The sequence below is a fragment of the Microcebus murinus genome, chromosome 18, assembly GCF_040939455.1.
Source record: "Microcebus murinus isolate Inina chromosome 18, M.murinus_Inina_mat1.0, whole genome shotgun sequence".
Lineage (NCBI taxonomy): Eukaryota > Metazoa > Chordata > Mammalia > Primates > Cheirogaleidae > Microcebus > Microcebus murinus.
The window spans coordinates 60,078,411-60,099,756 of record NC_134121.1 but is presented as its reverse complement, the minus strand read 5'-3'; the positions used below and the strand labels follow the sequence as shown (position 1 = coordinate 60,099,756).

General features: G+C 52.9%; 1 protein-coding gene across 1 annotated transcript in view; it reads left to right on the top strand.

The window, feature by feature from the left end:
- Positions 1–19,847: 19,847 nt before the first annotated feature.
- The window catches only part of DNAH17 (dynein axonemal heavy chain 17), a 101,723-nt gene continuing 100,224 nt past the window's right edge, over positions 19,848–21,346 (top strand). The window contains exon 1 of the mRNA XM_020281208.2: positions 19,848–20,226. Coding sequence (XP_020136797.1) covers positions 19,885–20,226 — 342 coding nt within the window. The 5' untranslated portion in view covers positions 19,848–19,884. The remainder of the gene's footprint in view (positions 20,227–21,346) is intronic.

The following is a 21,346-nucleotide window of genomic DNA, read 5'->3' as shown; positions in this document are numbered from 1 at the left end:
CTTTATAAATAACCCAGCCTGTGGTGTTCTATTACAGCAGCACAAAAATCATTCAAAAATGAGGAAATATTGGCAAATCATATCTGATCAGAGTCTAGTAGCCGGAATATATGAAAAACTCTTAGACTTCAACAATAACAAGACAAACCTGGTTGAAGTTGGGCACAGACTTCGAATAGACTTTGCTCCAGAGAAGATGTACAAGTGGTCGGCGAGCACATAAAAGATGATGCTCAGAATCATTGACCATCCAGGAACGCAGATCAAAACTGCAATGAGAAACCCCTCCACCCCCACAGGACGGCTGTGATCAAAAAGACAGACAATGACAAGTGTTGTCGAGAATGTGGAGAAATTGGAAGCCTCATAAGTTGGTGGGAACGTAAAATGAACATAAAGTTGCCGTGGAAACAGTTTGGGGCAGTTCGTGGGAAAGTTAAAACGTCCCCATCTGATCCAGCAGCTCCACCGCTAGGTATTAGTACGTACCCAAGAGAGCGACAACGCATGTCCACACAAACACTTGCACACAAATGTTTACAGCAGCCTCACTCGTAACAGCCAAAAAGTGGAAACCGCCCAAATCGAGCACCGAAGCCGGAAAGCGTCTAAGCCTTGAAAGCGTCACGCTCCGTGAGGCAGCCCAACACGGAGGTCCACGTTGTGTATGACTCAGTTTATATGCAATGTCTCGAAAAGGCAAATCTGCGGGGACGGAAAGCAGGTTAATGGTTGCAGGGGCCTTTCCTGGCCGCCGCCGGCAACTTTGTGGGCAAGCACCGCCCATGTGGCCTGTATTGGAGGGTCCCGCCTGAGCTATCCTCTCTGCAGCTCCTGGGCGGGGACGCCCCTCCCTGGTGGCCAGGGGCACTGTCCCACCAGCCCCAGTGCCATCCATAAGGACATCCTCAGCGCTTCTAACATCTTTCATTTCAAGATAATTTCAGACTTGCACAAAAGCTGCAAGAACAGTACAGAGAACTCCCATATACCTTTCCCCAGTCCCCAGTTTTAAAATATTCTCCTACATTTCATTTGTCATTGCTGTTCTTAGGCTTTGAATTTCTGAATCTTAGCCGTTTCTTTTTATGAATCTCCAAGTGCTTGTTTTAAGACATTTAATTCATCCGAAGGGCTGAGTTCCAGCTTTCTTCTGCCTCCTGGTTAATTCTGGGGAAAGAATCTGAAGTGCTTTGTTTCAGATTTTCTATTTTCTTCTTGCAGTAGTTTTGTAGAGAGTGACTCCTGGCCAGTCCTGGCCAGCCCCTTCACTCACTCATTCATTCAACAAATGCTGACTTGCTGGTGGTGTTGACTGGGTCTGAGACCCGGAAGCGGGGTGCCGCCTGTAGGACTCCAGTCTGCAAGGCCACTTGCTGCCTTCTCCCCAGGGGCCCCAGCAGGAGGGGCGAGGCGGCCTGTGGGCCGTGAGCACCAGGTCCGGGGGCTGGGCCGCGTGTGAAGCGCATGAGTCTCACCTTTCCCTAAACTCCAGAGTCAACCACCGGTGCCTGCCAGAAGGATGGTACCCAAACGAAGAGATTGCGGTGGACCAGCAGATACGAAAATTATGTCCTCAGTGATATTCAAATGATGGCGTCACTCAGAGAGTCTTAAATACAGAGACGCAAAGGGTCCAGACAGGCAGTGTGGCCTGGGCTGAGGCTGCCCACCGGCCTCCCGGAGCCGTGCTGGCCGTGGGGCCGAGCCAGCCTCATGTAGGGCCAAGTTTTCTCCCTGGGGGCTTCTCCTGGGCCCTGGCCTTTGGGCAGGGCTGGCCTCGGCCCTCACACCCCTGGATGACTACGTTGCCAGCTTGGATCCCCGCTACCACTACACGGAACTCACCCGGCACACCCTGGCAGGTGGCGGCTTCACCCTGTGCTACCTGAACATGACCTCGCTTGAGTGGCCGGACGGTAAGGGGCGCCCAGGGCTCGGACCAGAGGTGAATGCAAGGTGGCCTCCTTAGTCCCTAGCTTCCTTGGAAAGTGGCCCTGGGAGCTAGGGAGAAGTGGCAAGAGTGGGACGATGCCAGGGCTGGGACTGTGCCCGCGCTCAGTTGCACATCTCAATACGCGTGTGTCTGTCTCATCCACGGTTTGGTGATTCTGGGTGGAGACTTCCTTGGTGAAGGAAGCAGTGAATGCCAGTCCTTGAGAAACCTCAGTTTCCTCTTCCCATCTGGCCTTCAGGCTCCCTTTTGGACACGCCCTCCTGGCACATCCCTGATTCTGGCCGGAGTTATCATGTCATTTGCTTAAATCTCCATTTTGGTTCACGCCCCCCAGCACCCCCCCACACACACACATGGGCTTTCAGAGGGGGAGCTATATATGCAGATGGAGTTTGAGGACACCTTTGATCATTTGGTAATATCCCAACCTCCCGGGAGCCCTGCCCGGACTGGGCCAACAAAAGGAAACAGTCCAAGAATCCCGAGAGCGTGGTGGGTGGGTGAGTGAGTCTCTCTCTCCCTGTCTCTCCCACTCACATATACAGACTGCTTTTGCTCTACCGTAAAGAGCTGCTCGTATGAAACCGCTTTCAGCCTCGGGTCACTCTGTCACGTTGGCCCTGCAGGTGATTTTTCCAAGGTAACAGTCTGGACGTGACTATTGGCGTGTCTGTCATTCCTCCGCCAAGAGCATAGCAGGAACCTCGGGCAGACGGCCGCCCCGACGGACGGATAAGGCCGGAGCAGGTCGGCTTGGACTTGAACCCAGCTCACCCGCATGGTGGTCATGGCACCCTGCTCAGTGTATCCTTGGGATAGACTAGCTAATGCTCCAGTAAAAAGCACACACACACACACACACACACACATATCCCTAAATCTCAGTCACTGGACGACAAAGACTTAAGCTCTGTCATGGCATGGGCTTCATGATTTTCTAGGACGAGAAGGGAACGTGTCGGATCATGCACTGGATTTTAAGGCTTCCACCTAGGAGTGACCCGGCACCCCAGTCACAAGTCACACAACAACCACGCCCAGCTCTGAGAGAGCACGGAGGTGGGACAGTCACCCAGAAAGAGGAGAAATGGAACCTCTGTGAACAGCCCTGGAGACCAGCACACTGAGCCTCCATCTTCTCGCCCATGAAATGGAAATGATAATATGCATTCTGCGGGACAGATGGAAGGATCACAGTTATTGTAATTTTCCTGATAGAATGCCTGGCGAGTGCTCGAGTCTCCAGAAATGGGGCCTCCCTCTTTCCCTCTGTCTCCTCCCCCGATCCCCGCCCAGTCCAGTAATCCTGCAAATATCTCCAGGTCTGTTTGTCCTGATGGCTGGGATGAGCCTTGATCCCGCAACTCATGGACAAATGGTACCACTCGCACGACTCCAATTCTCCACTCGCTGCAGGTGTCTGTCAAACTTAAGGGCACACAGAAGCCGGGACACTGGGGCTTCCACGTCCTGAATGTCACTGGCCACCTCGACACCCCTGCCTTTCATGCCTTCCGGGAAACCATGGGACACTGGTTCTTTCTCTAGGTGACCCCCCTCGCCAACTCGCACCCTCAGGACCACACGTGGGGCCCGCACAGAGTCGACACTGCTGTAGTGGCGGTCCTCAGAGCTTTGGTTTTGGTGGAAGCACCTTCCTTAAATCGGGGATCCTGACACCCCTCCGGCGGGTTGTTGGAGTTAGAAATAGCCGCAGGGAGCAGGCTCCCGGCCCCGCACCCAGCTTGCGGCAGGCACCGGCCAGCGGAGCTGACAGCAGGAGCGTGAGGTGCCGCGCTGGGCTCAGCTTCCCTTGAAAGCCGGCAGCGATGCTGCAGAACCAAAGAATCGGGGATTTGCATTTGGAGAAGAGTGTCGAAGTCCCGGTGCCACCAGGTGCCACGGCGGCCTGCGGGGTTTGAGGTATTGAACTGACCACGTCAGACCCAGAGGCCCCTCTTCTGCGCTGGTCGTGACAGAAGAGTCACAGGTGTCTTTGGCTGCAATTTCCCGTGATCACAAGGAGGCGGCGGGAGTTCGGGTGGCGCAGGAGTCATCCTCAAGGTGCCAGTCCTGCAGGTGTGCTGGGAAAGGCAGGCCAGGTAAGCCGTGGAGCAGAAATTAAATTTCCAGATCTCCATTGGAGCTTTGGCCCTGATCCCTCGACTCAAAGCATGACCACATTCCAGGTAGGAAAAAACCAACTTTGCTGCCAACGGCCCCAGGATGTGCCGTGCTCGCCATCCTTACCCCTCCGCTTTCACGGACACCTGCGTTTTCCTGCCCCTGAAAACGACTCGCACGTAGGAGCCTAAGCCGGGAGATGTCTCCGAGCTCAGTGACAAAGCCCAGCACCGTCTGCAAAGGAAGGTTCCGCTCTCCCAGCCCATTTTATCCTTGTTTTGATTTTCAAGAAGTCCCTGGGGCATTTGGTCTCATCATTTCCCGCATCTTCCAGGCGGAAAGACCCAGCCAGTTCCCTGAGGGGCCGGCACCTGTGCAGTATCACGTCCCTCCCTGGAGTCCGGTCCCTCAGGCTGGGAAGGCCGAGATTTCCTCTGCATGCCACAGTTGATGTTAAACATCTGCGCACACTCAAGGTCAACAGACGGCTTTGTCCATTTTAATGTCCTTGGCGTGTCCCAAAGGATCTGACTCCTGACGGCTGGTGTGGCCGTTGCTTTCACAAGTCACTGGAGAGGCAGAAGCAGGTTCTCAGGCTGATGAGAAAGGTTGGGTGGAGAGCGTGGCCTCAGACGCCTTCCACACGAGTAGGAGAACCGTTGGCCTCCATGTGCTCTGAGTCCTGGAAGGGCGCCACGGTGGCTTCTTGCAAGCCGGTTCCCGAAGCAGACACGCCACCGGTTTCCACGTCAAAGAAACCCTCTGGCCATGGGCAACTTTTTTTGCAAGCCTTCGGGTGGGGCAGGCAGTTCCCAGTGTTTCCTGGGCAATGACAGAGGTAGAGTGCCGGAGACCGAGGTCACATGTGTGTTGCACAGACAAACCCAGGATGAGCCTTGGAAGGGCCTCGGCGTCACCGGCGTCACCTGTGTCAAAGCAGACACTTATCTTGGAGCCTCTTGCACGGAGCTGGGAGCTCTGGGTGATCAATCTCATTCTGCTCCTGCCTAGAGGCTGCACTCTGAACCCAGCCAGACGTCACAGGGAGACGGACACAGGTCACAAGCTAGAGGTCCAGAGGTCCTCGAACCTTGTTCAGCAATTGCAGAAAAAAACACGTCACAACAGGAATCAGGCTGTCTCAATACCGGCGGGAGTGCCCGGGCTCGACACCTGCGTGTGACGTGGCCCTTGGTGTCTCACCCATGGAACCACGGGGTGCCAGGAGGGAGGATCTTGGCAATCATCCGGTCAATTTATTTTACAGAAGAGGACACTGAGGCACACAGGGTGAGGGGTCCTTCCCTGAGGGCACTGAGCTGGCCTGTGGGAGGGCTGGCTCGAGGGCCGAGTCAGCCGCCAGGACTCTGGTCCTGTCCCCAGGCTCCTGAGGGGACCTGCCACATCCCCCTTCCCCTGGGCATGCTGGTCTCTCCACCGGTAAGGAGAGGAGAGGCGTTTGTCTCGAGAAGAGGAGCAAAAGGCCGTGGATTTCCTCTCTTTCTTGTATCTTGGCATCTCTTTTCACTGAGGTGCAGGGAAGCGGCCCTACTCCCACTGCAGGGCCCGCGCTGCCGTGGGGCCCTGGGCTGGCCTTTGGCTGCCAGCTGCGGGACCGGCAGGAGCTGTGCTCCCGGCACGGACAGGGGCCCGTGCTCAGCTCGGAGGATTAACAAAATAGGAAATTGAGCGTCCTATTCCACAGTACAGGAGTTCTGTTGGCCGTCGTGTCCGCATGCACAGAGGTTCAGGTTTTGCTGGTTTCCGGGTGTTCTGACCAGGCCCTCGTTGTTAACACAAGCTGCGTCCGTCAGGGCTTAACCAGGGACACGAAACCGGCAGGAGATAGAGGACCTTCGGGTTCAGAGACGCAAGAGGGGCCTGCCCGGTGCCAGGAGGCAGCTCCGGCGGGAGGTCAGGACGTGCCACCGGTGGGTTTAGAGCAGGGGACTGTTTTTCGTGATTGCGGGACCTGGCTGGGGAGGTCAGAAGTCACAGCTCAGGAGGGGCGGCTGGGAACTCTTGGTCACTGGCCGCAGCTGCCAGCCGAGGGTTCCCCGTAGGAGAAAAAACTCCATCTGGAGCCGGCAGCTGGGCCGGCGGTGGAGACGCCTTGTCCAGAAAGGGGGGTGGTGTGGAGGGACAGTGTGGTGACCGTCCCACAGCCCCCAGGCAAGCAGATGCAGGGCTGGGAGGACTGCAGGGCGATTCGAGGAAGACCCTGGGGCCCCTTCCTCCCCGTCCTGCTTGCCCCCGATCCCTATTGTTGGGAATCCTTTCTGGCCGCACACAGCATCCTGTACAAGGGATTCTTCTCGACTTAGGAGTCTCAGAAATGTGCTTTTCCTGTGATCCAGTCCTGTAGGCTTCTTCTGTTTGCTAGCCGGGCACTTCTTAAACCACCTGGGGACGAGGTGGGATGCGGTTTCTCCTTGGGAGCAGAGTCGGTGCGGGCAGAGGATCAGACTTACAGCTTCCAGAGCCTTCCCTCGGCCTCCGGCTCCAGCAGGGCTCCGCACGGCACTGTTGCTGGTCCCGTCTTCATGCAAAATGTGGGTATTGTGTTTTCACGAATTATTTGCATTAACTTTGATGTTCTCCAAATATTGTGTTAAAATGTTGTTATCTTGGTCACCGTGTTTTGGAGACCCCGTTAAATGTTGCACCCAAGGTGAGCGCCTGGCTCCCCGCCGCCCCTCCCCCGCTCTCGAGGCCCGAGCGCCTAACGTCCAGTGCTCCGGGATTGGTGGGGAGACCCGAGGCCTTTTATTTTATTTTATTTTATTTTTTTTTTTTTTTTGAGACAGAGTCTCGCTTTTGTTGCCCAGGCTAGAGTGAGTGCCGTGGCGTCAGCCTAGCTCACAGCAACCTCAAACTCCTGGGCTCGAGCGATCCTTTTGCCTCAGCCTCCCTGGTAGCTGGGACTACAGGCATGTGCCACCATGCCCGGCTAATTTTTTATATATATATCAGTTGGCCAATTGATTTCTTTCTATTTATAGTAGAGACGGGGTCTCGCTCTTGCTCAGGCTGGTTTTGAACTCCTGACCTTGAGCAATCCGCCCGCCTCGGCCTCCCAAGAGCTAGGATTACAGGCGTGAGCCACAGCGCCCGGCCCGAGGCCTTTTAAATAGATGTTTAGGTTTCCCAGGTGGATTGAGAAGGGTTCTGGGAGGGGCCTGGGGGCCAGCACTGCGCCGTGCTCTGATTTTGGAATCCCAGGGACAACACACGTGTTGGGGAGCAAGCCCGGCCACATGCCACCGGCCCCTCTGGGATAGGCTTAGACCTCGCCAAGGGTGGGAAAGCCATCCTGTCCCAGGGGTCCCTTTTGTACCGGAAACAGCTGCCGGAGCCAGGCTGCAGGACACCCGTGTGCAGGAGGCCCAGAGAGTCCCCATGCACTATTGCTCTTTGGTAAACAGTCAGCCAGTGGCTCAGGAACAAGTTCCAACAGCCTGGGACCTCCCAGGCCGAGGGTGGAAAGAACAGCGATGAACGGAGGCAGCCCACAGCCCGGCCCCTTCACATACCCAGGCCGGCATCTGTCCTGCAAGTGCAGGTGCAGACTGTGCGGGACCAGCCCCTCCTGCTGCAGCGGGACTTGCCTCCGAGGGGACTGTCAACGTCTGAGTCACGGACACACCCTGCTTTGGCCAGATGCCTTTCAGCACAAAAGTTGGCGATGACGCTGACATCTCCCCCACCTGTCCTTCGCACCAGCTTGGATACAACGGCTGGTTCCCTGAAGCCGGGCCCGCCCTCGGGCGGGTTCCAGGGCCCGGTGGGTCACTTTGCAGGGCTCTCATCTTGGGTATTGAAAGGTCCAAAAGTCTAAATGGAAACTTCAGTCTCGCCACTAAACAGCTTTTACCAACCACCCCCATCCTCTTCCTTGCCTTTCTCTCTGCTCCCCCCACCCCACCCCTTTCGCCCTCAGCTCAGGCCCGGCTGGATGCTGGCAGGTGGCTGTTGAACGTAATCGCGGAAGTGATTGGATTTAAACTACCGCCTGCTATTTGTTTACAGCTGCTTCCATCTGTTTCTTGTCCCCTTCCCTGCGTCCTGCTTTCTTTCAGACTCCGTTTTTATGATCCCATTTCATCTTCACGGCCATCTGAGTGGCTACCCCTCTTCTGTGGCTCTGAGCGGTCACTCTGAAATTCACAACAGATGAGCCACTTGGCCTGAATAGCCACCACAGGTGGGAAGTGACTGTAAAACAACACACGTCTACCACAAGGCCTGTAACTCTCTCGCAATTGCTCCAGTGTCACTAGTGTGGCGTCACTTACGTGCTGAAGATAGAAGCTTTGGCCCCAAGAATCACGGACTAAGTTGCTCCCCCGAATGCATGCGCAGGCCAGGGTGGTCAGCAGGCGTCCTATGGGAGACAGCGCCCTCTCGAGGTGGCGACTACACGTGCTGCCGCCTGCCTCTCCATCTGCAACTGGCGCTCCGCCAAAAGGGTGTCACAGATCATTTCTTGGCCGGGCGCGGTGGCTCACACCTGTAATCCCAGCACTCTGGGAAGCCAAGGCAGGAGGATCAGTCAAGGTCAGGAGTTCGAGACCAGCCTGAGCAAGAGCGAGACTCTGCTTCTACCAAAAATAGAAAAAATCAGCCAGGCATGGTGGCGCATGCCTGTAGTCCCAGCTACTCAGGGAGGCTGGGGCAGGAGGGTCGCTTGAGCCCAGGAGTCTGAGGTTGCTGTGAGCTAGCCTGACGCCACGGCACTCTAGCCCAGGCAATAGAGCCAGACTCTGTCTCCAAAACAAAAAAAGTTTCTTTTTTATTGGCGAAGTTAGAAGTTAGAAACCTGCTAAGGAGCACAATGGGGCTGTGAGCTGCTGTAACTTGGAGACATTCCCTGCGACAAGCACAGATAGGGTGGAAGAATCTCCCCAGGCCTGGACCCTTCACCTCACAGGGGCGACTGAGGCAGGAGCCCTAAGTGGTCCTGTGTGCAGCCGTGAGTGCTGGTGTCAGTGCACCCCAAGTGCTACAGCCCAAGTTCCCTGCCCACTGCTCAAGAGGAAGCCAGTACACTGAGACAGCAGGCATTACGGTGGAGAAAGAGTTTAATGTCGCAGGAGCCACACAACGAGCTGGGAGGAAGTTCTCAAATCTGTCTCCCCGAGAATTTGGGAGAAAGGGTCTTTAAAGATAGTTTGGCAGGCAGAGGGCTAAGGAATTGAGTCTGCCGATTGGCTGGGAACGACCTCAGGATTGGGAAGCAGAAATTGTCTTCTTGTCCTGAGTCAGTTCCCAGGCAGCAAGACCAGTGGCGTTGGTTCCGTGCTGCCAGGGCCCCCAGTCCCACGTGCCACCTGTCCAGGCCACGCTGGGTGCTCAGCAGCCTCCTGTCATCTGGCCACGCTGCTTGCATGATCCTGATTGGGTAATTTTTGAATCCCACTGTTGCTGATTGGATGTTAAAGCTTGCTGCTGATTGGATGTTAAAGCTTGTAGTTGATTGGACGCCTTTTGAGCCCTACCAAGGGTATAAAAGCAGGAGGAGAGGGGGCTGAGGGGTGTCAGAAGACCGGAACACACGAAGACAGCTGTAACACTTGTTGGGTGGAGCCTGCTGTGGAAGAATGGAGACTGTCCTCCGACTCTTCGTGGGCCGCTTGGTTCTTTCCCCAGTCAAGAGCTGTAATACTAGCCGTACAATTGCCGCGACAGTCTGGTTGGGTCAGCTGGCCCACCGGAGTGCAGGGCCTGCGGTTTCCCAAGGGTTGACGCTATCTATGGGAACAGTGAAGAAAGCTACAAACCATCAGCCGTGTGACTCTTTTTTTTTTTTTTTGAGACAGAGTCTCGCTTTGTTGCCCAGGCTAGAGTGAGTGCTGTGGCGTCAGCCTCGCTCACAGCAACCTCAAACTCCTGGGCTCAAGCAATCCTCCTGCCTCAGCCTCCCGAGTAGCTGGAACTACAGGCATGCGCCACCATGCCCGGCTAATTTTTTGTATATATATTAGTTGGCCAATTAATTTCTTTCTATTTTATAGTAGAGACGGGGTCTCGCTCTTGCTCAGGCTGGTTTCGAACTCCTGGCCTTGAGCAATCCGCCCGCCTCGGCCTCCCAGAGAGCTAGGATTACAGGCGTGAGCCACCGCGCCCAGCCGGGTGACTCCTGAGTGGCGAGCAGGTATAGGAAACCCAGCCAGGGGACAACGGCTGCTTATGTATGTACGTATGTGTCACTTGGGGTGTCGATCACACTGGCAGGCCTTATGCACAGTTTGGTGCCTGCTTTGCTGATTAGTGTTGGTCTGATAAGTGCCATTCTGTGTGGCAGACTCCGGCCTGGGACTTGCTTCTGTTATCTCCAGATTGTGAGGTTGTGGGGGGCTAATTCTCCCACTCAGACATTTTGGTAGCTGCTGCTGTTAACAAAAAGAGCTTCCTAGTTGTGCGTGTATGTTCCCGCTACGCTGGCGGCCTTCAGCAAGAGCCGACGGGCAGGCTCATCACTGGCTCTCTACTAAGTCATGGTACTCGCTGTCCAGTCTCTTCTACCCATAATGCAATTTTTCCTAACACTTGATTAGTAAATTTCCATTTCTCTTCATGTCATTCAGGTTTTCTTGTAAACTTCAGGGTAAGGCATCGTATTTTTCAATTATTTAAATCGGTTTAAACAATACTCGCCCTTGGAGGGCTTCTAAAGGAGTAAGAAAATCATTTAAAGAGTATAAATGTGAGTATAAACCTTTTAATAGGTGGAACAGTTGTATCATATTTGGCAATAAAATCAGCATAACCATGGAAGTAATTCCCAACATCTGCTTTCAAAATAGTAGGATCTATAGGAAGAATTTATTCCAAAAGTGGTTATTTTCTCATATAGTTATGTACTGTGGTTTTACTTGTATTATGTTTTATCATTGCATTATTATTTTACATTGTTTTTCTTTTCGAATATTTTGGCTGAGTCCACAGATGCAAAACGGAGGACGCGGAGGGTGCTTGTGGGCACAGGCGGCAGTGTGACAAGGTGGTGAGAAAGATTGGAAGCTAGAAAGAGTCGGTGGCCAGTGCTGTACCTGCTTCCCAACCCGGAGAGTCTGCGCTCCCCACTGCAGGAGCCCGGCTCTGCAGAGACAGCCCTGTCCCCGAGGAGTGAACGTCCTTGGGTAGGCTTGGAGACAGAGTGAGTCAAAACACAGGCAGGAAATTTCATTTCCAGACCTCATTCACATTCTTGTTCCCTGACTCACACATGCAAAGCACATTTAATTTTGCAAACAAAGCAGACAAGGCCGTCCAGCCAGAGGCCCTGACCCTGGGGGCCCTGTGGCCCCCTCTTCCCTTCCCTTGAAGTCCAGAGTTAAACTTGAGCTCTTGCTGCAAACAGGGCCAAGGCTGACAGAAACCAGGCGGGGAGGGAAGGCTGCGATCTGAGCGGGAACACCCCAACGTCTCTAGTCTCTCGGTGTTTTCGCCCTTGTTTTGACTCAGTCCTTTGTCTCAAAAAAAAAAAAAAAAGTCTTTCTTTGTTGCCCAGGCTAGAGTGAGTGCCATGGCATCAGCCTAGCTCACAGCAACCTCAAACTCCTGGGCTCAAGCAATCCTCCTGCCTCAGCCTCCCGGGTAGCTGGGACTACAGGCATGCGCCACCATGCCCAGCTAATTTTTTCTATACATATTAGTTGGCCAATTAATTTTCTTTCTGTTTATAGTAGAGACGGGGTCTCGCTCTTACTCAGGCTGGTTTCGAACTCCTGACCTTGAGCAATCAATCCGCCCACCTCGGCCTCCCAGAGTGCTAGGATTACAGGTGTGAGCCACCGCGCCCGGCCTGACTCAGTCCTTAGAACACTTGATTTTCATCCTGGAGATAACTTTTCTTCCAGTATGAGATATTATAAACAGAGCTGTTGAAAAAGAGCTTATTCTGTAACACAGTTTAGTTCCTTTTTTAAGTATTCCAAAGTAAAGGCGTCCGTGTCCTTTTAAGAAATATTTCATATTTCCGGGCCTTTGGTAGAAGTTGAGCTATAACGCGTTGGCAGCCCTGGGAGGGACCCCAGATCTCTTAAAGCCCAGCCGGTCCTTGAATCCCGCACCCCAAAGACGGCCGTGTGCTGGAGGGAGAGGCGGAAGGAGCAGCCGGAGAGGACCCGGTGGGAGCTGGCGCCTCCTTCCCCGGCTGTGGGAGGAACAGGCCACACACCTGCGGCTCAGGCTGCAGGGCCGCGTCCTGCTCTGTGAGGGAGCAGTCGCCATGAACCAGCCCAGCTGCAAGAGCTCAGGGCGGCAGATGCTCTAAATTCTGACCCTCCCTCAGCACCAGAACCGCCCTGGTGTGGGCCCAGCTGGAGAGCGTTTGTCTCTGAGGCAAAGCTGCCTAGATTTCTCATTTTTGTCTTATCAGCGACTTATGCGCTAAAATGGGCCCAGCGCAGCAAAGCTCGGCGCTCATGGCGGGACCAGGGACTCCCCGACACCCCCACTCGCAGACCCAAACCCGAGCCTTGAAACCTGCACGCTTGGCCCCGCCTCCGGCACCATCAACCCTGCAAGCTCCAGGTGATCCTGCCCACGGCCAAGTGGAGAGTCTCAGCTTTGAGTCACACCTGCTCGGCCGGGCGCGGTGGCTCACGCCTGTAATCCTAGCACTCTGGGAGGCTGAGGCAGGCGGATCGCCTGCCAGGAGCTCAAAACCAGCCTGAGCAAGAGCGAGACCCCGTTTCTACTATAAACAGAAAGAAAATTAATTGGCCAACTAATATTTAAACATGTGTAAATATAGAAAAAAATTAGCCGGGCATGGTGGCGCATGCCTATAGTCCCAGCTACTTGGGAGGCTGAGGCAGGAGGATTGCTTGAGCCCAGGAGTTTGAGGTTGCTGTGAGCTAGGCTGACGCCATGGTACTCACTCTAGCCCGGGCAACAGAGTGAGACTCTGTCTCAAAAAAAAGTCACACCTGCTCCTCAGGTTTGGCCATGGCGACTCAGGCCTCACGTGTGACCGCCGTAGGGTTGCAGGGGCCCTAACCCGCCGAGGGAAACTGGCTGCTTCACGTGTGTTTACTTGAAACAGAGGCCACAATCTTACTGAGTAGCTCTTAAACTTTAGCCTGCCTTAGAGTCCCCAGGGCAAGCTGACACCAGGCCTGCCGCAACCATCGCCACCATCCATCCCAGAATGCCTTTCGTCTTGCAAAACTCAAACCCTGCACCCATTAACTCCTGTTCCCTGTCCAGCCCCGGCAGCCTGTGTTCCACTTCCTGGCTGTAGATTTCACTGCTCTACTACCTCATGTAAGTTCACTGCGTAAGTTTTGTGGTGACAGAAGAAGAGTAATGAGGCCGAATAGATGCTAACAAATGCAGCGTTTATTGAAAGCGCTCCCGGGCGAGGTTCAAGGGCCCCAGAGCAGGGGCCCCAGAAGTCCCGCCACCCAGGACTGCGAGTTAGCTTTTATAGGGGGCTAGCTGCTGCTGTTGTCTGTCTCTGGCGGTCAGGGCAGGATGTTTTGCCCCGGGGCGTCTTCCTGCTTTGCCTTGGCGGGGGTCCAGGCGGAGATGTTCCGTTGGTAACAAGATGCAGTTAGGGCAGCTGCTGTGCAAGGTCTCAGGCTTTGCAGTGCTGTGAGGATGGGGGAACAGGGGAGAGGGAGACCCAGCCACCAGCCTTACACATCGTAGTTTTGATTTGCATTTCCTAATGGCTAATGATACTGAGCATCTTTTCAGATGCTTATTGGTCATTTGTATAACTCTCCTGAAGGAATGTCTGCATCCTTTACCCATGTTTAAATTAGGTTTATTTTATTTATTTATTTATTTATTTTGAGACAGTCTCGCTTTGTTGCCCAGGCTAGAGTGAGTGCCATGGCGTCAGCCTAGCTCACAGCAACCTCAATCTCCTGGGCTCAAGCGATCCTGCTGCCTCAGCCTCCCGACTAGCTGGGACTACAGGCATGCGCCACCATGCCCGGCTAATTTTTTCTATATATATTAGTTGGCCAATTAATTTCTTTCTGTTTATGGTAGAGATGGGGTCTTGCTCTTGCTCAGGCTGGTTTCGAACTCCTGACCTCGAGCAATCCGCCCGCCTCGGCCTCCCAGAGTGCTGGGATTACAGGCGTGAGCCACCGCGCCCGGCCCTAGGTTGTTTTTATTGTTGCATTATAATTAGTCCCTTATCAGAGATATGATTTGTAAATATTTTCTCCCATTCTATGAGTTGTCTTTGCACTTTTTTAGAGTGCCCTTTGAAGCATGAAGTTTTTAATTTTTTTTTTTTTTTTGAAACAGAGTCTCACTCTGTCACCCAAGCTGGAGTACAGTGGTGCAATCACAGCTCACTGCAGCCTTGAATTCCTAGGCTCAAGCGATCTTCCCACCTCAGCCTCCCCAATAGCTGAGACTACAGGCTAATGTCACTACACACAGCTAATTTTTAAAATTTTTAGTAGAGACAGGGCTTCCCTATGTTGCCCAGGCTGGTCCTGAACTCCTGGCCTCAAACAATCCTCCTGTCTCGGCCTCCCAAAGTGTTGGGATTACAGGTGTGAGCTGCTGTGCTTGGCCAAAAGTTTTTAATTTTGTTTAGACATTTTTTCTTTGGTCACTTATGCTTTTTGTGTCATATGGAAGAAACCATTGCCTCACCCAAGGTCATGAAGATCTACTCTTGTGTTTTCTCCTAAGAGTTATATAGTTTTAGCTGTTATGGTATTCAGTTATCCCAATGCTGTTTGTTGAAAAGACTATTCTTTCCCCCACCGAAGTGTCTTGGCACCCTTGCCTAAAATCAATTGCCCATAAATGCATGTCTATTCTATTAATCTGTGTGTCCATCCTCATGCTAGTGGCACTTAGTCTTGAGGACTGTAACTTTGTAGCAAGTTTGAAATCAGGAAGTGTGAGTCTTCCAGCTTTGCTCTTTTCTAAGACTGTTTCAGTGACTCTTGGTCCCTGGCATTTCCATGTGAATTTTAGGATGGGCTTTTCCATTTCTGCAAAAAAGTCAGCTGAGAATATATATATATATAGTTTATTTTTTTAGCGTATTATGAGGGTACAAGTGTTAAGGTTACTTATATTGCCCATGCCCCCCTTCCCCCTTGAGTAAGAGCTTCAAGCATGTCCATCCCCCAAACGTTGCACATCTTACTCATTGTGATTGTATATGCCCCCCCTCCCCCCTCCTACCCTCCCGACACCCGATAAATATTACTCCTATATGTCCACTTAGGTGTTGATGCGTTAATACCAATTTGCTGGCGAGTACATATGGTGCTTGTTTTTCCATTCTTGAGATACTTCACTTAGTTAGAATGGGTTCCAGCTGTATCCAGGAATATACAAGAGGCAATACCACCATTGTTTCTTAAAGCTGAGTAGTATTCCATGGTATACATATACCACATTTTATTAATACACACACACAAATTGATAGGCACTTGGGTTGTTTCCATAGCTTTGCAATTGTGAACTGTGCTGCTATAAACATTTGAGTGCAGGTGTCTTTGTCATAAAGTGACTTTGGATCTTTTGGGTAGATGCCTAGTAGTGGAATTGCTGGATCAAATGGTAGATCTACTCATATCGCTTTGAGGTATCTCCATATTGCTTTCCACAGAGGTTGAACTAGTTTGCAGTCCCGCCAGCAGTATAGGAGTGTTCCTCTCTCTCCACATCCACGCCACCAGCTGAGATTCTTGATAGGATTGTGTAGACTCTGTAGATCAATTTGGGGAGAATTGTCATGTTAACAATATCAGGTCTTCTAACCCATGAGCACAGCATGGCTATCCATTAATTTAGGTCGTCGTTAATTTCTTTCAATGATGTTTTAAGGTTTTCAGTGTATGATTCTTGCACTTCTGGTTTTTTTGCACTTCTATAAACATTTATTCCTAAGTCTAACACGGAAAATGTCGGGCGCCAGGATGCAGCCGCTTGCCACCTCCCCATCGCTCCACATCTCCACGGGCCAGCACTGCACGTGGCCAGTTGGAGGGCACGCTGCTGGGGCCCACATGCTGCCGCCTGTTTACGGCCACGCTGCTTGTGTGATCCTGATTGGGTAATTTTTGAATACCACTGTTGTTGATTGAATGTTAAAGCTTGTTGTTGATCGGATGTTAAAGCTTGCTGCTGATTGGATGTTAAAGCTTGTAGTTGATTGGGCACTTTTTGAGCCCTACCAAGGGTATAAAAGCAGGAGGAGAACAAGGAAGGAGGTGAGAAGATCAGAAGACAGGAGGAGAGCTGTAACACTAGGTGTGCTGAGCTTGCCAGAGGAATAAAGACTGTTCTCCGACTCTTCGAGTGCTGCTCGGTTCTTTCCCCGGTCAAGAGCTGTAACACTAGCTGTACACGTTGCCGCAACAAGTCTTATTCTTTTTGATGTTATTATAAATGAAATTATTTTGACATTGTAATGAGCGTTGTTTTCTAAATTTCATCAGGTTGTTCATTGCTGGTATATAGAAATATAATTAATTTTTGTATATCCATTTTTGTATACTGCAAACTTGCTGACCTCTTTTATTAGCCCTACCAGTTATTTTATGGATTTGGTTTTAGGCTTTTCTACATGCAAGATCACATCACTGTGAATAGAGACAGTTTCACCTCTTCATTTCCAATTTCAATGCCTCTTCTTTTATTTTTCTGGCCTAATTTCCATGGCTAAAAACTCCAGTACGGCAACAAAGAGTAGAAACCGTGTGAATGGCCCTGCTCTTCTTGCTCTGACCTCAGGGGAGGGCCGACTGTTGGGAGTGGCCTCGGGAAACGAGGAATCTCCCCCTTCCTCCGCATGGCTGCAGAGCCGGCTTCCAGAAGACAGAGGGGAAATCCTGAGGGGAGGCCAGGAAGCAGGCGATCCCAGAGGGAAGCTCAGATATTTAGGAAGAAAAAGAAAATGGTGCGTATGGAGGAAATCTAATGAATGTTCACTTACCTACCAACTACTTAACCATAACAATAACTTGCTAATAACAGTAAGGTTTTAGGACTAAAATTCATGACAACAGCAGCATGTAACTTGGGAAAGAAGTAAACAGGTCCCAGTGCCCAGGAAGAAGAGAGGCAACACGTACCGCAGCAAGTGTGTGTGTCTGATCTCCACGTACCTCCGGGAGAGAAACGAGAGAATCTGTTGTAGGGGTGAGGGGACACTTTCCCTTTTCCCTGAAAATTCGCCGAAAAATCAACTCACAATTAAGGCAGATTAGTAAGAGGAAGAGGTTTTTTTTCTGTGTGCACAAGGAGGTTCACAGAGTGATTTACCTGATATCCCAGTGAGGTCCAGAAATTTTTATCCCTTCCTTTTTGGAAGGGGGGAGTTGAGGGGTACAGGTAATTCTGTTTAGGGGGCAGTAACTGGTTGCTGGGGAGGATGAAAGGATGAGGGGAAAGATGGACTTGTAAATGATTCTCTTTGCAAATTAATTAACCTGAGAGATGGGAGTTATATTTAAAATGACTTAGGCCAGGTGTGGTTGTGTTATTGATCTTCTTTCCTGCAATATGGTGAGACAACGCGGAAGGGGAAGGATTGTTCTTCCGATGGGTGCGTCTGGTTTGTGCAGACAGAGGGACAGGCCCTGCCAAGGCCTGTTGATCTCTAAGGGCCTTTAATTCAAACCACTGTTCATACCAAGGAGTCTTATTTTGGGGTAAAACTTCCTGAGCTGCTTCAGTGTAGTAGCCAAGCTAACCACAGCATGGGGGTCTGAAATAATAAAAATTACTTCATCCAGAAGACGGCAGGAAGGGAAAGGGAACATCGAGCAGACAAGATGAATAGGAAACAATAAGACAATAGATTTAAATCCAACATATTAGCAGTGACAGAAATGGAAGTGGACTAAATGCTCCGGTTAAAAGCCAAAGAGTGTTCAGCTGAAATTAAATTATCTTAAACTAATGTTACCGAGAACTCGGCACTTGTCCACGAGGCCGAATCAGAAGAATGAGGGATGAGTGTTTGGGGGATGAGGAAAGAGATTTTGCTTTGCCGGCAAAGGAGGAAAAATGGTCTCAAAATCCAAATTTCCTGAGCATAAGCAGACAAAGCTTTTTCTTTCTTTTTTTTTTTTCCAGTTTCTAGAGCTTACTTCATTGATCACCTCAATTTAATTTTTCTCTTTCATTTTTGCATGGGTGAGAGACAGAGCTTTTAAAGGGAGGGTTATCAGCTTCAGGCAATTACTGTGTTAACTATTCTAATTGTCCCCTCTCTGCCAAAGCCACGCCTGTGGACTCTGCCAGCTGCCCCCCTGAGGGCTGGTGCCACCTGGAAGGGAACAAGAGGCCCTGTCCCTGCTCTTCCCCACCACGCCTGAGGCAGGGGTGCGGGCTTCATTCCTCAAAAAAGAGTGGAGGAAGCTTCAAAAAGACAGAAAACATTCTTGCTGCCTTTTTATTTTTTCTTGCCGGGCCATTCCCTGTTACACTAAGAGCCTTTCACTGTGGGGAACCATGAGTTGGCTACTCATTTGCACACTGGTTAGTGGGATCCCCAGGAGAAAGTTCTGGAAGCCCCAGGTGCCCTGAGGAGACTTCCAGAAGTTCTGTGGCAGTTGGAGCCCCTCGAGGGAAGGGAGCCATTTCCTTTCCCAGCGTGGGAGAGGCTGCCCGTCGGTTCTGTGTTTTCGGCTGGAGTAGCTGGTCGCTGTGAGCAGCCTTTAAGCATTTAGGGGGGCAGGAGGACCAGTTGAGGGGCCTCCAGAGGGGACCCAGGACGGGGGGACCAGGCCTGGCAGACAGCAGCCCCGCCTATCGCCCCTCTGCTCGCCGGGAACTGGTCGGTGTCAGGGTGGGAAAGCCTAGCGGCGCCCAAGAGAGGTAGAGAGAGAGTTCTCACATGGTGATTAAGAAATAGCAAAGTAAAAAAATTCGTTTTATCCTTCTTAGAGGAGAGAGAAAGAGGGGTAAGAGAGTGGGGGAGGAAAGAGCAGGGAGACAATGGGGCAGCCCAAAGAAAGAGACGGGGGTGCCAGTGGCAAGGCCACCTGGCTTGCTGATTTTATGGGGACAAAGGAAAAAGTGACTGTTGTCATTGGCGGCGGGCAGTCAGGAATGTCGGGTTGTCCCTCTTGCTTGTTTCTCTATCCTGGAGACTCGTCATCGCTGAGGCGCAGTCAGGTTCATGCGGGGATGTGATCCCGCCCCTGAGACATGGTGTAGGGCAGGAAACTGAGGCTGGGGTTGGCCCCCCAATGCCCGCCTCCAGCTTCTCAGGAAGACCTTGAGGCTCTATCGTGCTCTTACGGTCAGGGCTGAGGTTCTCCCAGCAGGCCGTGAGCGGCTCGTGAGGGGTCTGCAGCTAGAGTCCTGGGAGGGAACTGGGGGGCAGAGCAGGGCAAAGTTGGGGTGTGCTCCAGCTGGGGTTAGGACGGGGGGAGCATGCTGAATCTCACATCCCGCACTTCGGGTCTGCTTCCTTCCCTCTGTGCTTTGATGTGTTCTGGGGGGCCGTGCCTTCCCACTGCACCCCTTCTCTCCCCTAGTGACAGTCACTTCCTTTTCTCTCTCCTCTCTTGCGTCCATGTCTGTGTTTCCCATCCATGAACCTTGGTCACAACTGGATTCCCCACAGCGGGCAGGCAGGGCAGGTGGCAGCTGGAGTGCGTGGACGACACCCTCCTCCTCCTCCCTGCCCACTACCCGTCCACGGCTAAGAGCTGCACAGTCGCAATGAGCCCCTTCTCCTCGCGTGGGTGGCAGAGATTTCACACGGTTCCCGGGATGGGCGGGACACGGAGAAGCCCGGGTTTGGCACCTGTGTCTCTGTTCACTCCACAGAGGACCGCGGTGTAAGAGTTGGGATGGCCAGCACGGACGTCAGAATCGAATACCTGGAGACGGTTGCTTCCCTCATCCTCAAGTTCAAGCCTGACAAGTGGAGCAAACTGATCGGAGCAGAAGAGCACGTGGCCTTGTTCATGGAGTTCTTTGAAAAGCCAGACGTGTCGGTTCTGGTGCTGACGCTCAACCCCGCCGGCATGATCGTGCCCTGCCTGGGCTTCCCCGAGTCCCTCAAGTCCAAAGGGATTTACTTCCTCAAGACGGAGAACGAGCCCGTCACCAAGACCAACTACAAGACGTGCCTCCTCTACGGGGACATAAGCCCCTCGCCGGTGGACCAGCTCATCGCGGTGGTGGAAGAGGTACGCACTTCTGGGCCTGCCCAGGTGGGAGTCGGGGTCATCTGTCAGACGCTCAGCGAGTGGCCTGGAGCCCTGCAGCTCGGAGGGAGGTCCACGGGCCAGCGGCGGCAGCATCACCTGGGAGCTGTCGGCAATGCGGGTGCGCGGGCCGCGCCCGCCCGGGCCTGCCGAGACACACCTGCAGTCCAGCAAGGCCCCGGGCGATGCCCGCACACCTGCAGTCTGAGAAGCCCCGTCCCTCACCTGGTTCTCTCTCGACGTCCTTGAGACTGCCGCACCGTTGCCGCCGGTGGCCTCGGAAGGTGTGAGCTAGCTGAGTACTAGCAGATGGGTTTCCCCAACTTGGGGACTTTGAGTTAGAAAAGGGGGACAACAGAGGTGCCGTTTTGTGCGTCCCTCTGCTGTCCCGCCTCCTCCCCAGCGTCACTCTGGGCGGGTGTGATGGGGAGGGGGTGTCACATTGTGGGGAGCCGGAGTCCTCGGGTCAGAGGTCCTCGGCCTTCCCAGCCACTACTCTCCTCGTCTGCAGAGTAGCGACCGGGGTCCCCGCCTTGCGCGACGCACGTTTACGTCCCCGCAGTCCTGGAGGCTGGAGTGCAGGGCGGAGGTGTCGGCTGGGCTGATTTGGTTGGTTTTCTCCAAGGCCTTTGTCCTTGGCTCATAGGTGGCCGTCTCCTCCCTGTGACCGCACACAGTCGTCCTTCCGCGTGTGTCTGTGTCCCAGTCTCCTCTCCTTACAAAGACAGTCATGTTGGATTAGGGCCCAGCGCAGGGACCTCGTTTTAACCTAATTACCTCCTTAAGGACCCTGTCTTCAAATGCAGTCACATTCTGAGGTGGTGGCGGTTAGACCGGGCATGTGGACCTGGGGAACAGTCTAACCCGCCACGGCCTCCAGGGCAGCAGGGAGGGGGTGCTGTGGTTAGAAGCATTGGGGTCCCCCTTTCTTGGAGGTGGCTTTTCCCCCACAAAGACCTGGGAGCTGGGCTGTCATCGTTGGTCCAAACACCCCGACTGAGCAGGAGGACTGGTTTTCCCAGGACTCCAGACACCAAGGTCTTCCGAATCCCCCCGGGGACTTGGGGACTTGGGTCCTCGGCCGCCGAGCAGGTGAGGCCTG